Source organism: Poeciliopsis prolifica, unplaced genomic scaffold (genome assembly GCF_027474105.1).
Source record: "Poeciliopsis prolifica strain line A6 unplaced genomic scaffold, Auburn_PproV2 SCAFFOLD028, whole genome shotgun sequence".
Lineage (NCBI taxonomy): Eukaryota > Metazoa > Chordata > Actinopteri > Cyprinodontiformes > Poeciliidae > Poeciliopsis > Poeciliopsis prolifica.
This window is the reverse complement of record NW_026562403.1, coordinates 1065167-1080364: the sequence shown is the minus strand read 5'-3', so window position 1 is coordinate 1080364 and position 15198 is coordinate 1065167. Positions and strand designations below refer to the sequence as shown.

The window sequence follows — 15198 nt, the reverse complement described above, 5'->3', positions numbered from 1 at the left end:
TATTTGTGCTCTTTCTTCAGTGAAAAATGGCTTAGGCTCAGTCTTACCAAAAATTATCATTTAGGTTTGGACTTTGAGCCATTCAAACATGTAGCTATACTTTGACCTAAACTATTACCTTATAGTTCTGCTGATATGCTAAGGTCCAGTGTTCTGATGATCCTGCAACACCTTAAAAAGATTTTTGTTCAGGACTGACCTGAATTTAGATTTCACAATTTGTCCATGAACTTGGACCAGCTTCCCTCTCACCCATGAAGAAAAGCAACACAGCATGATACTGCCGTCAACATGCTTCATAGTTGGGATGCTCAAGACTAAATTACACATCGGTTAATGGTATTTACTTGTGAGGTGACTTATTGGGTGGTTGCACTGAATTCTATGTGAAAATACCAGAGTAAAAAGAGTAAAAATGAATTAAGTTGTTTAGTATTTTCCTTTCAATTCACAATCATGGGCTACTTTGTTTTGGTCCATCACATAAAAACCCCAACAATTCACTGATCTTGTGGTTGTAAGGGGGAAATGTAGAAAGTTTCAACAGGTATCGACACTTTTGCAAGGAACTGTATTTAACTATCAAAACTCTTCAGTTCCCAACAAGCCTTTAAGTTAATATAGTATTTGCGGAGTATCCTATTTCTGCATCTCATTTTGATGCATTCATGCAACCATAAACATATTGTGTTAACCAATTATTTTACTAACCAGCAGACCGTTGGTAGCGTGGATGGTGAGGCAGCGGGAGAAAGAGTGGTGGATGGAAAGTCCATCCACGAATGTTGGCTCCTTGTAGCCCCCCCTTTGGTCCACGTCACCACACATGTGAAAGTGAAGCGGGTAGCTGCCCATTACTGCTTGCTGGCCCATGTTCTTTAACTCCACGTGGGACAGATGCACTGAAGAGAAGTTACGGAGGATCTGGGTTGGTGGAAAAGGAAAGCACAAGACAGGTTAAGGAGAAGGTCAAGCAACAAAGACAATTTTGAAATTTTGCATTGATTATTAGTCATCCTCAGCACAAATTTGTATTGGGCTCACTGAGGGATCTTTCGTGGATATAGAAAGATCCCCCACTTAAGGAAGTATTGGGGCCTTCCCTCCTTATTAAAGGAAGAACTGGCCCCAATACACACATCTCTTATTGACCAGCTGCATTGCCTGCTCTATTAGACTTACACAAACACACAAGCACAAAATGTAGCTTTAAGACAGGGCAAGACCAATATATACACAGACATACATATGACTGCATATCAGATCATAAAGAGTATCGCAGAGATTGACTTTGCATCTGGGTGTTGCAACAATGGGGAATGCAAATCTCTTAAGAAGCTATTACAAATGTATAGATACAATTTGTAATTCATGAAATTAAATACAAATTTGGCATTACATTTGTTTGGATTTCCTTAAATATAACAATGTGGGCTGCATGACTGATGAAATCTCTCACAACACATGGCCATATTAAGCCACATCAGTTTACGCAACCAAGTGTCCTGGGAGCTTGTCAAGTTTTGTTGTTTGCTTAATTTGATTTACCCATTTTACTGATTGTGTGGTAACATCTATATTGTTGTTGTAAAAGGCTGTATTTTATTCTCCAGTACATTCAAACTGTGAAGGCTTAGAAATGACAAGATGGTTTCTGGATATCATGATAGTTTTGAGTTCATTTTCACAAAACAAACCAGGTTTAGCATCAGATTGAATTTTCAAGACCGGTTCTCCGCCCATTCAGAAGCACCACCTCTCTGACTTTGAAGTTAATTCACGATTGCAGCACTGACAGGATGTCTTTGAAGCAAATGAGGAACAGAAGTTTGTACATCATTTTTAACCTGGTTCTTGTAAATCTGACTGGCTATTTTATGGTGATTCTATGGTTGTAAGGGAGAGGTCTTATAATCAATCCCAGCCCACTGGTTTTGTTGTACTTAGCAATTTTGGCTAAAACACATCTATGTTTAGACATCTAATAAACATAATGCTCCATTTACAAGTCTGCAGAACTTTTACTTTTGGACTAATTGCATGACGATTGTAGCCTAGTTATTTGGGAACAATTTAGTCATTGTTGAAAGGCATTTTCAAGTAAAAAAAACCTCAAAACAAAGTCTGAGAAATGCCATAATGCATTCATGAAAGGTTTCTTAACCTAAATTATACTGATGTTATATACAGGTAAACTACTGGACTGTCTGCAGTGTTTAGATTTTGAAGTTTTTAGAAGGTGACATATGGCAGATCAGATATAATATAAAATGCAGAATAAGATGAAAACTTGCACAAAGAATCCGATATGTACTATCTAAACTCAAGACATAAACATCTCTATTCATTTTGAAGATTTACAGTGGCAGAATCTAAACAGTTTATTGTCTCAGCATAAACACAGATTCTTTCAGAGAAGGCAAAGTTCTGTTACAACAATATTTACAACAATACAAACAGGATTCTGCTATAAAATTACAAACACAAACCTTGATGTGGCCACCAAAGGTGTCATAGTTAAAGAACTGGCACAGGTTGTCCCCATAGCAAGAGTTTTCCATTTCTCCATAGATGAGAATGTTTCTAGAGAGCAGAGCCACTTCGGCCCGCATGTCGACGCCATCGATGATCTCACCAACATGGTTGTATCGAGGCTTCCCTAAATAGCATAAAAAAAAGAGTCACAATTGTAATCACAAATCACAACTTGGCACCTAATGCTACCATGTCTGTTGTCCAAATCCCCAAAAATGACAGGCTAATAAAAGGGCAACAGCTTCTACAACTCATTCTGTCAGTGACAGGGAGTTTGATTTGCTAAACTTAATACACACCCTCAAACCAAAATAAAATAAAATAAACATAAAACAACAAATATTCAACTTTTTAAAAAGCAGAATGTGTATTTAAATTTAAAGAAAAGAGCTGAAGATCATCATGCTTAGCAGGTGTAACATTTGCTCAGCCTGTCCTCCAAGGAACCATATAACACTAGGCATATAATATACACCCTTTTTCTCCAGAAATGCCGTGAATGTTTATTGACCAGAGAGGAATGACATAAGGGGGCATGGCTGATAAGAGGTCTTAGCTGTGATGAACAGCACAGAATGTAGGAATGCATGAACTGAAATGTGTCCAGATTTCTAAAATCCCTGCAGTCTTCATGAGATAAAGTTTCCAGGAGAATGTAAGCTGATAATCTCTTTTCAACTTCTAAAAACCTTACATCAACCCAACAGCTGGAAAAGAAATTAGATTCCATTGTACCTGATGATTACTTGGTGACATGTGAAAATCTCATTTAAAGGAATTACTGAAGAGCACGAGCTTCTCAGCGGCACCTATTTTGACTCTAAACCATTCATTGCATCTTCAGTATTTAGAAGCTATACCTGAGCTTTTTTCTACCTTTTTATCTTAAAATATACATGTTTAGATGCTGTAAAAATGCTAAACTGTAATGAAAGTTTCACTTGTTTGCAGAAAACAGTGCTGGCTGTTGTCTCACCTTGTATCCTAACCTGCCTGCTGGTACACTGAGGGCAGGGTAACAGGGTGAACTCCTCAGCCTGGTGCATGGAGTAGTCTGTACTGGCAACCACTATGTTGTCGCCTGGTTTCCAGGTTGGCTGGACTTCATCTTGGAGGTTTAAGACCACCTGGTCTGCAGAGTCTACCAGGAATCCCATGGTAGGGTAGCCTGTTGGGTGTGAGACAGAAAGCACAAGTCATTATTAGAGCTGCAAAAAAAATGCTAAGTTGTAATAGTCGTATTAATGTGTAAAAAATGGCATGAAAGGACTCTGAATGTGATACTTTGGAGACAATTTTAATTCAGTGGCTAAGTATTCACTTTGGATGCCAACAAACATTTAGTCTGGTCAACAGACTTGTATTGCCCTGTAAAAAAATTTCTGATGCACATTTTAGATGATAAAACTTGCATAATACAAAGCAGAGGGGAAATTATCAGAAGAAATATCACTGCAATTAAATATATTTTTTTGAAAAACCTAGTCATTGTGTGGACTCATTTCACATGAGCATGAGCAGAAAAACAATGTAAACAATTTAAATGTAAAAGTCTATTCAGACTTGAAAGCAGATAAGAAGTTTCCATCCAATCTCACTGAGTTTAAGACATTTTGAAAAAAGGATAGATTCAATGTGTTTCAACTGTGAATAAGATTATAAAAGCATACTGTTTTAGTCTCTTGAATCTATCAAGATATAGAAAAAAAAATTGTGTCGTTAGCGTTACACATTCACATTCAAATTCTCCTAAAAAAGGATTAGAAAGAGTATTGTCTTGACTTTTGAATATGTGGCACCCAAACTCTAGCTCAAGGCATATTCCAGATATATCTGGAATATATTTGGAAACATAATTCAAAATCTAACATAGACAGCTGAGATAATTTAATGTTGCAAAAGGTATTTTTCAGTTGAGCCCAAAGGATCTTTGGTTCAAAGAGTATTAGTTCACATAGCAGTTTTCTCAGACAGTAACTCTGGGAGGCTGCTGGAAAATACATGAATCAAGGTTCTCATCAAATCATTTTTACTACTTCTTAAGTTTTTTAATCTTCATAGCTCAACAAGACTTTAAAACGATATAGTAAAAAAAAAAAAGAAAATCAAAGCTGAGAGGTTCTGGACAATTTAAATATCCTCGCCTGTATTAGGAATTTTTCTCTGACCTACGGTACAGTAAAAGGAAGTGAAAATAATCTCAGAGGGGAAAAGAAATCACATTCCAGAGACCAGAGTTTCCATAACAACTGTGGTTAAATTACCATTACTCAAATCTTGGCATCTGAATTATTCAGCATTCACTGTGATATTGTGGAGCAATCTATATAGAAGTAGTTTCCACAATCAGATACATCTGCAGAAATAGACACTTTAGGCCTATTATTCTATTTTTAAGCAAATACCTTTACGTGAGTTTGGCAAACTGGCAAAAGTTGGCTCTCACCATTCTTCCACTCGCTGTAGGCAGACACAGAGAAATCCACTCCTTCCACAGTGGTGAAATTGCGAGTTGCAAGAGCTCTTCCACCTGTGTTGAGGTTTTCGTGTTCTCTCACATCCTCTGAGCATGACTCGTTGCCACCTCCAACCACAGAAACCAAGGCCCACGCCTGCCTGAAAAAGAAAACGTACCGGAGAATGACGAGTTTCATATTTCCATTGAAAAACAATAACGATGATGTGGCACTGAAAAACTACTGCATGAGCAGTGAATTCATAAAACAGGAGCAAAACCAGCAGACAGGATGCCTCACTGAATCACCTCCTGTGGAAATTTCACACTTATCCTCAAGCAACATGGATACTTCAACATAGATACTGGATTTCCAAATAAAATCATTCTTTTGTGCGTGCAGAGATGGCCCTTCCTGTGGCCATCTCTGCCACAGGAATTTTTCTGCCATATTTTTCTTTAATATGTTTGGATAGAACACTCTAAACATGAATCTTCTTGAGCAAGAATGAGTAATGATCTTATGACTCATTGTCAAGCAGACAATCATGTGCTAATGATTGTCTGCTGGGTAGCTGTGGAGTCAACAATCTATCCCTAGATTTTGCAAATTATGTATATCCTATAGTTGTGGAAAACATTTATTTTAGGTTTTCATTTTTTTCTGAGCCAAAATCATTAAATTTAATCAGAACATTAAAAAATATGTCACTTGAAGCAATGGTTAAAATATTATCAGCTGAAGCAACACTAAGAAGCACCAGAATGAGAAAATTCAAATTCAGAAAAATGATTAAGTGTTTGACTGTGTCAATTGCAAAAGGAATCTGAATGATGTAAATTTCTTCCATTGAGACATAAAAATCCCCTGACACTTCAAAGAGTTCAGTTTCATGCTATAAAGTAACAATAATTAGATGATTCTACTCAAGTTAGGTCACAACAAGGAATCTTACAAGTTGAAAATGAAACTAAAAGCATTAGAGTAGATGAGATTTAGGATGTGAATATTAATGAGTACTCGGTGTACTTCTGAAAGCATATGATCTAAATCAAAGTTCAGCTGCTGATTAAAGGCCATTATTCTGAACATTTTAGTGCTTCATCATCAATAACATTGACCAAACCCAACGTAACCATTGCATGCTAAACCCATGTAATAAAACCTTTTTAATCATTCAGTTGAACAAAAAAAAAAAAAACAGGTGATATCAGCAGACTGGTTGCAGTGAACAATCTTACATCTTACAGTAGGCTCAACGTTTCATTCTCCAAATGCAACCGGATGAATCCCAGATTCACCAAATACAAACTGCAGGTCAAATTAAAATGCCTCTTTAAAAGGGAAAATATATATATTAAAGGAATCAACATTTTTGTAAGAATTTAAGAGATTCACTACCAAATTAAGGCCTGCCAGGCAGAAAATAGGATCCTCTGTTTTTTATCATCAAACCCTTATTCCCAACACTAGCTTGATGTCGACAACTACATTGTTTGCATTGATCATAAAATGTGCAGAGGTGAATTAACAATAGACCAACATAAACATATCTTTATTGTTTATGTTGAGTGCGCTACTCCTAGACAAAGACTGAAGACAGAGGTCAATCGAGACAGGAAGGCCAGCTGACGCACATTAAACCAACCTGGGAGAACTCTAATGGATTTGAGAAAGGCGACTATTTGTTATGCTTTTGTCATGAACATGATGTCCAAGTCAAGAGTTTGGATACACCCTGCCCTTTCAAAATGAATGCGTTTATGTGTACATAAACGTATGAGGTCATTAGGTGTTCAAACTATTAAATGCTGTGGCAATAAAGAGTTTAAATGTTTACAGAAAGCTTCACCTCACTTGGTTCTTCTAACAACAATCTCTGCAGTTTTTCAACAAACCCATAAACTGAACCCTTGACATGTTCAAGAAAAAAGAAACACACACCATTTCAGTTTAAGATTAAGACAAGAAACTTCATACAATAGCCTGAAGAAAATACAGGTGTGTTGTTTACTATTGGCAAATCCAAAAGCAAGCTGTTCTGGAAAAAAGAAAGGGAAAAAAAGCACGAAAAAGTATTTGCTTCCCTTACAGATGTCTTGTGCTTTTGCTTTTGTCACACTTAAATTTTCAGATCAAACTAATGTTAAAATATAAAAACTAGCTTAAGCTGAACTATCAAAAATGTATTTATTTATTAAGGGAAAGAGCTTGGATTAATACATTTTTAAAAACCAAGTTAAATTTTTATAGTCACAACCTGGCCCGATTACTCTCATATCTGTAGAATCAAGAAATCCCTTTAATAGAACCTGTCTGTCAACATGAAGTAGGCTAAAAGATCTCACGATGCCGTTGAGCCAAAGAAATATAAAGAAAAAGTTACTTTAGTCGATCAGTCTTGAAAGTCTGACAAAACTTATCCACAAGTGGAAACAATACAGAAATGTAGTGAATGTGTGAATTGTGTTACAACTAACAAAGCAACCAAAAAAATGAAGGTTTTAAAAAGGCTTAGCCAAAGTCCAGAATGGAATCTGATTGAGATGCTGTGACATAATCTTAAATAGGTTGCTAATCATCAAAATGCCTCCATTGTATCTGAATTAATTGTCTTTAATTCAGCCATAATGGAGTCATTTCAATCAACCCTGAGAAGAGAGGATTGAAATTCCCTCACCATGGTGAAAAAGACTCAGTATTATTACAATAGTTATCATAAACATTGATACCATGGGTGATTCAACCAGTGATTAGGTGAAGGCTTTAGGCTTTATTTCACAAAGGGTCAAGTTGGTATGCAGTTTTTCAATTGCATGCCAGTTTTTTTTCCACTTCATGAACAGCTTTTTATATTTACTGATAGAACACATGTTTTGCTAATAATCTGAAAAATGTAGATGTAGAAAATAAAAAAAACTGAAGAAGCGTGTTAGGGAGTATACAGATTGTCAGAGCTCTATATGAAAAAATTAAACTACAGCTAGTAAATAAGCACCTCCAAGAATAAACATGAATTATGTGACTCATGTAAACTACTCTAAAGTGGGAGTGGGTTTAAGGGGAATATGGCCAGAAACCGCAATGCCCTGGCACTCGCCTTCAAATGTGAAATGTGACGCTGAAGGCATCTGTGCGTCCAAAAGCAAATCACACAGTTATGGGAAACCATGACCTTGTACATACTTGGACTTGAGTGATAGTAACAAGATATCTGCCACTGAAAGCTCGTTTAAAACCCATCAACTCCTGCTGGCAGAACCACAGACAATGCACATTTATCTTTCTGTTCTTCTGAGATAATAACCACATGGAACACATTTGTCCCTGAATTGCCAGATTTTGTGCAAATGCTCTAACCTCTGACCTGAACCCTCTTGTCCTGTGCGTGCTTCCTTTTTCTGGTACAGTGCGATATAGCAGGAAGGCACAGGAAACAGGAAGACAAGTAACTGGGAAAGATTCAAGTGAACATGTTGAATGCAATGGTACGTGAAAGGGGGCATCGTTTTTTTCCACTGAGGATATGCGTGGAACAAAATGTTGGTCCTCTACGTAGAGAGGCTTCAAAAGTGGAAGTGTTTACTTTAGCTGTCAAAGAAGAAAACAATCACTTTCCTTATCAGGCCCAGGAGACTCAGAGTAAACAAGACACTCCTAAAGACGTTTCCACTCCAGACTCATTGGAGAAACAAAGGTCTTTGTGAGACACTTGCCAACACATAATTTCAAAAAGCTTAAAAGCCAATATAACTCCCACAGGAGGAATCAGAGATGAACTGTGCTGGTAATGTGTTGTTACCTGTATTTAAGATCATCTGCAAATTGGCTGCCAAGCACCTCTTTAAAGGCTTTCTTGGTTTCTTCCAGCAAGCTCTTGACGGCAGAGTCCCCGACAGCCAGGGCGACTATGCGGCCCGCCGGCAGGGAGCGGAGCAGCTGAGTGAGTTTCCGACTGTCATCCCGGGATTCATGGGTGTCGAAGCGCTCGTCGTAAAGCAAAGCAGATGTGTCCTGGTCGAACACCCGGAAGTTGATCCCTCGGCTGAAGTTTTTCTGGAAGGCATAGCCCCCAGTGGAAAGTCCGGATGCAGGAATGCTTCGGGTCAGCAGAGACCAGGAAACACGTTCTGTGCCATGTAGCTCGAGAGTTCCGCCAGCCATGACACCAATGAACTTGCGGCCCATGACCGGGACTTCGGGGACAGCTTTGTTATCTGAGCGACCCAAGAGGGCGATTGTAGCACGAGAACGGTAGCGACATTTGGGTGAACCGATATGAAGAGCACCACCATCTTCTATGAGGATATGATGTGTTCTCAAAGTTATGTTTTTGGTTCCATCCGTATTGTCAGCAAACACTACACGACCTGTGAGAAGTCAAATGAAATGCGTCTTATAAATAAAATTGCTTGGTGAAGAATGCAAAACATTATGCAAATATCACAGTCTCACCTCCTGATTGGATGGTAAGTGAACGGAAGGTGGCAGAAGATTCCAGTCGATACAAATGCCCCCTGCGGATAAGAATATCCTTGTTTGGCTGGTGACCTGGATTCCAGTTGCTCAGGGATAAGTGGTGGTCTGGACAGTTCTCTGTGAGTACAACCAATCACAATTAGAAACCATAACAGTAGGAATTTGACATATTTTAAGAAAACCTGTAATACTAACCATCTAATTCGTCTCCACTTGTGGAACTGAGGACAAGTATAAGGGTAAAAAGGAAAGCCCCCAGCGAGACTCCGCAGAAGATGAGAGTGTTTTTCCTTTGCCATATGTTCAGAGAAGGACCCCTGCGCCGACTTTCCACCGACAGGCTGGGCGTAGTTCGTTGCTCCAGTCGCAGGCCATGTGGCTTCAACGGCGGAGGCGGTGGAGCTTTGGCAGGTGGAGGCGAGCGGACTGGAGCCACCCGACCAGGAATGTAACCTGGACACCTCTGATGGTTGCTGTGAGATGGAGCCACAAATGCAGGGATGTGGCCTGGGCAATCACTCGTCGGCATGGTACTCCTGTCCGCTTATCTGAGGATGGAAACAAAAAAAGAACAAGAGAGAGCATTAGTGTGAGGAAAAATATATTTTAGAATTTCAGGTAAAATTGTAAAATATATTTTTACAATATAATTCTATTTTTTTTCAATCAGTCTCAAGTTGAATCTTATGAGATTCAACTTTAGAAAAAGTATAAACCATTAAGTGGACTCAAATATTTTCGAAAATAATTATTTTTTAAAAAAAACAAGTATTGTTAGTCATGTGAACATTTCATAATTCTTACACTCAGACAGGTCAGAGATAAAAAGTTGTTTAAAAAAAATCAAGCTATAAAATGGAGGAATAAACAAATTTCAAAAAGAGAAGGTCAAAGTAGAGGTAGACATAAGAGGAACAGAAATTAGAAGTGAGTAGGAAAACAGTAGGAGGTAAAGGACCCTGGGGGGTGTGAGTTAAGGGATAGAAAAATCAGAGAATCCCCCACTAACCACTAAGTTTGAGGGGTAAAGGTTAATATCCTTGGACTTAATTTTTAAAATGCAAGCTAATTTGTCACATCAGCGCCAAACTTCTTCTTGGACGATTTGTCTTGAACAGGATGACACTGGCTGCTCTTGTCAGCATTAATGGATCACAACATAACAGAGCATTCCAAACACCAAAACACAGCCAAACAGATGGCACCAATTACTGCAGGGAAGAAGGAGAGCGCTTCAGCTGGAGCTCCACTGTTCAGCATAAATGAAGAACGCAACACCAAGAAACTGAGGCCACGGATGGGTACACATCTTTATCATCATCATCTTAAAATAATGTCCCAAGGAATTTAATTCCTCTAGAATAGTCTAACTCCTATTCCAAAACTTTGCGCAAATATTTTTTGAAGAGTGGGAGAGCCCCTCATTCGTTCCCAGAGATGAGGCGGGACAGCCTTATTAGTGTGCAAACTGACTTTTGCCAGATTATGAGACATGCAAACATAAAGAGGTCAAATGGCCAGAAGCAAACACTTTGCATACACTGGATATAAAAGATATGGACACACACCCCAATTAAAATGTCAAGATCTTGTGGTTTGAAAAAAAGAAAATGACCATAAATATTTTTCTGAACTTTCTCCACCTTCATGGTCATCTGTAAACCTCAAATGAAAAACAACCTGAGATCTTTTAAAAGGAAAAAGAAGAACCAAAACAACTCAAATATATTAGTCCCATAGGTGTGCATCTCAAGGAGATGTAGCTATGTTCAAAAATAATAATCACATTCAAACCCATGTTAGGCAGCAATCGATACACATATGCTATCATTTAAAGTGCATCTCATTAATCTTGAAGAAACTTTAGCTTCCAGGCTTGTCCTAACAATTTCTTAGTCAAAATCATGATCCCTCAGAGATTCTAAAAGATTTAAACATACAAATGCATTTTAAAGGCATGAGATAGAAAACAGTAAAAAGATTTACAATCAAATAAAGAAAACATAGCACAATCATGACATTACAAAGAACTGGACGTAGAAACATCTTTATACAGATGTATCTAGGTTCTTAGTCAAGACGGAAGCAGTAATTGAGCTGAACTTCAGACTTCTGCTAGAAAGCTGAGGGTGAACTGCATCTTTCACATTAACTAAAAGGCCCAACACCAAATCAGCAAGAGTGATTTTGCAAGGAAAAGGTCATGGTTTCAGTCAGAAAAGCCTAACCGGACTTCAAACCAGAATCAGTTTGAAGAATCATTGGTGTGATCTGAAGAAGGCTGTGCACAGAAGATGCCCTGGCAAAATCAAAGTTAAAGTGATTTTTTATTTTTTATTTTTTTAAGTGGATGAAAGTTGTGAAGTTTCTTATGTAATCTATGTTCTTGGATCACTTTTATTTCTACAGTCTATTTTACAGTCTAATATTGGTAGTTACTTTTCCACTACTTGTAGTACAAAAATATGCACTCTTTCACTAAACACTACAACCACTTTCCCTCTCTTCCTATATACACTTATACTGTGACTAGGAATCTAAAGCCCAGCCTATCTGTGAACAAAGTCGTCTGTGCTTCAAGAAGCTTCGAATTAGTATGTGTTAAGTATGCAACAGATAAAATGTTCTGTTTCTCGGGAAGGAAAATCAGAAGTAATGTTATTTACCATGTTCGGTCACTAGTTGCAGTTAATCCTTGAAAGAAAACAAAAAGTTGTGCTTTTTTTTCTCCCTGTTGAACAAACTCTTCATCAAAGCTGATGCATACAAATCTGTTGTAAAGAAGGTTGTATCTTGCAACTTGATGAGTAGGACAGTCAAAAATAAATGTAGATGTGAATATATGAGGGAGATTTGATCACAGTAGAAAAAAAAAGGACCTTGTTCACAATGCTAAGTCAGAGTGACAGAAGAAGGCTTGAGAAAGAGAGAAAAGAAAATGGGTGTTTATCGTGACTGACATCATAATCACAATATTTATCAATGCAACCGGTATTGCAGGATTTTCTAATATCGGAGTCCTAAAAGAGAGCAGGAAAGTTCTCTCTACTGACAATCAAAAACTGCCTCAATGAAATCTAGAAAGACCGTATCACACCGACCGATTAGCACACACAAACAATTTTAAAAAAGCCATTGTCTTGATGAGCAAATTAGTCATCGTTTTGTTCAAGAGCAACAAACAAACCTCTTCAAGTCCTCAACAAAGCAGTTCACAATAAAGGGCAAGTAAGACAATAGCCCTGTGATTTATGTGAGCCACGAAATAAACTGAGCGTAACACGCTCCGGCTTATCTACGTCAACATTCCCCTTGCAACATGTATAAAACATTTATTGTACATATAAAGAATCATCCATCTTACGTACAGCGGAGCTGTCAGAGACAGAGGGACAATGATGGCACTTTGCTTTGGATGTTCACTCTCTCAAGCCTAAGGATGCCATCATAATGTGTATTTTCTTCCCACTGACTAAGTTACATGGACTGTAAAACACATCTGGGTAACAAAATACGGATAATCACTACAAACCTTTGTAAAACAAAGTAAAAAAAAATAAACAAATAAATAAATACAAACTTTCAGGCATCAAGTGAGGTATAAAAGTCGAGTTGATTGTCTGGCAATAGCGAAAACTAGGGCTGCACAACATCAGGAGGCCATGGCAGATGACAGACAATATCCTACCAGATTCTGCATCCAAGCAGTCATTTGCAGTTGTGAAATTTGCTCACATTGACATTGTGATTTGACATGTTGTACAGCACCAGTGGAAGGATTTAAGCAGATTTCTACATAGACTGTGAAACATTTGGGATATTGAGATTGTAAATATTGGGTTTAACCTAGAGTTCAACTTCCAAGTTACAATTGTCTTCAAAACTTGAATTGCTTCAAATCGCAAATATTCTTGCTTGAATTTTTTAATCTACTGGTAATTGGTGTTTGTGCATTTTGATTTAATTTAATCCTTTCCACTTCCACAATCAACTCAGATAATATCCATGTACTTAAGCTATTGCAAATTATTTTAGTTTGGTTTGTAGTCAGTTAGTTTCATGCATTTACAATGTGGCAAGGGTGCGAATACTTTCGCTTTTTTGTGTTTTGCTGCCTCACAGCGTGGAATTAAGATGCATTATTTTAGGGGTTGAATAATTTTATTAACAGAACATGCCTACAACTTTTAACATTTCATTTGTGCAGCAAACAACACACCCGGTGCGCCTTGGATCATCGTCCCGTTGGAAGGTGAACCTTCGTCCCAGTTTCAAAGCACCGACAGGATCAAACAGGTTTTGTTCACAAATATCCCCGTATTTATCACCATTTATCTTCCATTTGATTCAGAGCAGCTCCCCAGTCGCTGCTGCTGAAAAACATTGCCACAGCATAATGCTGCCACCGCCTTATGGGTATGGTCTTCCTGTAATGATTTTGACATAATGGCTTTCATGATGGGCAAAAGTTAAAATTTGATCCCCCCCTGACCAAAGTATTTTCTTCCACACATTCATCCTCGATGCCCTTTGGAAAACTGTGCATCTTTTAAAAAAAACTAAAACAACATTAAATAGTCAGTTTTCAAAGCATTGGGTGAAATGAACAGCATCCATTTATTGTCAAACATTTCTGAAATCTATGCACAGCTTTCGTGTGCACCTTGTTTTTTCCCTGAAGCCAGAAGACAAGCAACATTAGACAAGGACATTAATGTGAACAATAAATATGAAAATCTGCATAAGAATACCCGAGAAGTCGTATTTAATACAGCAGATCAGCTGCCTCTTGTGATCTCACCACAAATACACTAATCAGAGGTTTGATCAGCTCACCGCTGATATTCATCCGATGTAAAAGCTGCTGAATATCAAGCAGATGTGAACGGAGGGTGGGGGTGACTGAGAGTCAAAGACGGACGGACAAAAGCATTCCTCCGCTGTAAGAGTTTCTGTCTGGAAGACTTCTGGTGTTATACTGGGAACCATGTGTTTCCTCTCTGAAACTGGGTCTGCGCTGTCACCGCGCTTTGACTCTGGCTCACGTTGAGACACGAGATGCGTTTTAGTTGCATGTACTTCTATAAATGGGGAGTCACAACTTGTATGATTGGTTTTTGGCTGCCGTGACTCTTCCTGCAATAAAATAGCCAGCTGAGTTACACAGGGGTAAAACCGAGAGCTTTGCCAACTGATGCATCACAAAAGAGGAACCATAAAAAACGCTGTATGAGGCAAAAATAAATCTTTATTGGCATTAAAAAAAACAACAACTAGTAGCTACGAGTGTGGGACACGTAGCAACACGCCGTTTAGTTGTCACCTCTCGGCGAAGTTTAAACGCTGTTAGGAAGTACCACTCCCCTGAGAAAAAATAAATAAACAAAGGCAACCGTGAACTAAAAGGCTCACCCGGTGAATCCTCTTCCACCCCCAATGGTTGACGGACGGACGCAGACACAATGCGGACGGCCGTGTGGACGGTGAGGTCTGCCGCTGGTGGAGAGGCTGTCCTGCCGCTTCACCGCTCTGTCCATTCGCTCTCAGGCGAACCGATAGAAGAGGCAAAACAGCCGCTGCTGATGAGAGGAGAGCAAAACTTATCTGCCGAGGAAGTTGACTGGGTTTACTTCCCTCTATATATATTCTTTTTACACATGTTTTTTTTTTTTCTTCTTCCGCTGATAGGCTGTCTTTCGTCCGTCGGTCAGCCTCCAGCACCACCAAG

General features: G+C 38.5%; 1 protein-coding gene across 1 annotated transcript in view; it reads right to left on the bottom strand.

Annotated features, from left to right (window-relative positions):
- The window catches only part of cemip2 (cell migration inducing hyaluronidase 2), a 29509-nt gene extending 14317 nt beyond the window's left edge, over positions 1-15192 (bottom strand). Inside the window, exons 1-8 of the mRNA XM_055049078.1 lie at positions 14883-15192; positions 9666-10018; positions 9447-9587; positions 8794-9361; positions 4982-5151; positions 3512-3703; positions 2490-2659; positions 712-924 (exon numbers count right to left, since the gene is read on the bottom strand). Of these exons, the coding sequence (XP_054905053.1) occupies positions 712-924; positions 2490-2659; positions 3512-3703; positions 4982-5151; positions 8794-9361; positions 9447-9587; positions 9666-9999 (1788 nt within the window). The 5' untranslated portion in view covers positions 10000-10018; positions 14883-15192. The remainder of the gene's footprint in view (positions 1-711; positions 925-2489; positions 2660-3511; positions 3704-4981; positions 5152-8793; positions 9362-9446; positions 9588-9665; positions 10019-14882) is intronic.
- Positions 15193-15198: the final 6 nt, after the last annotated feature.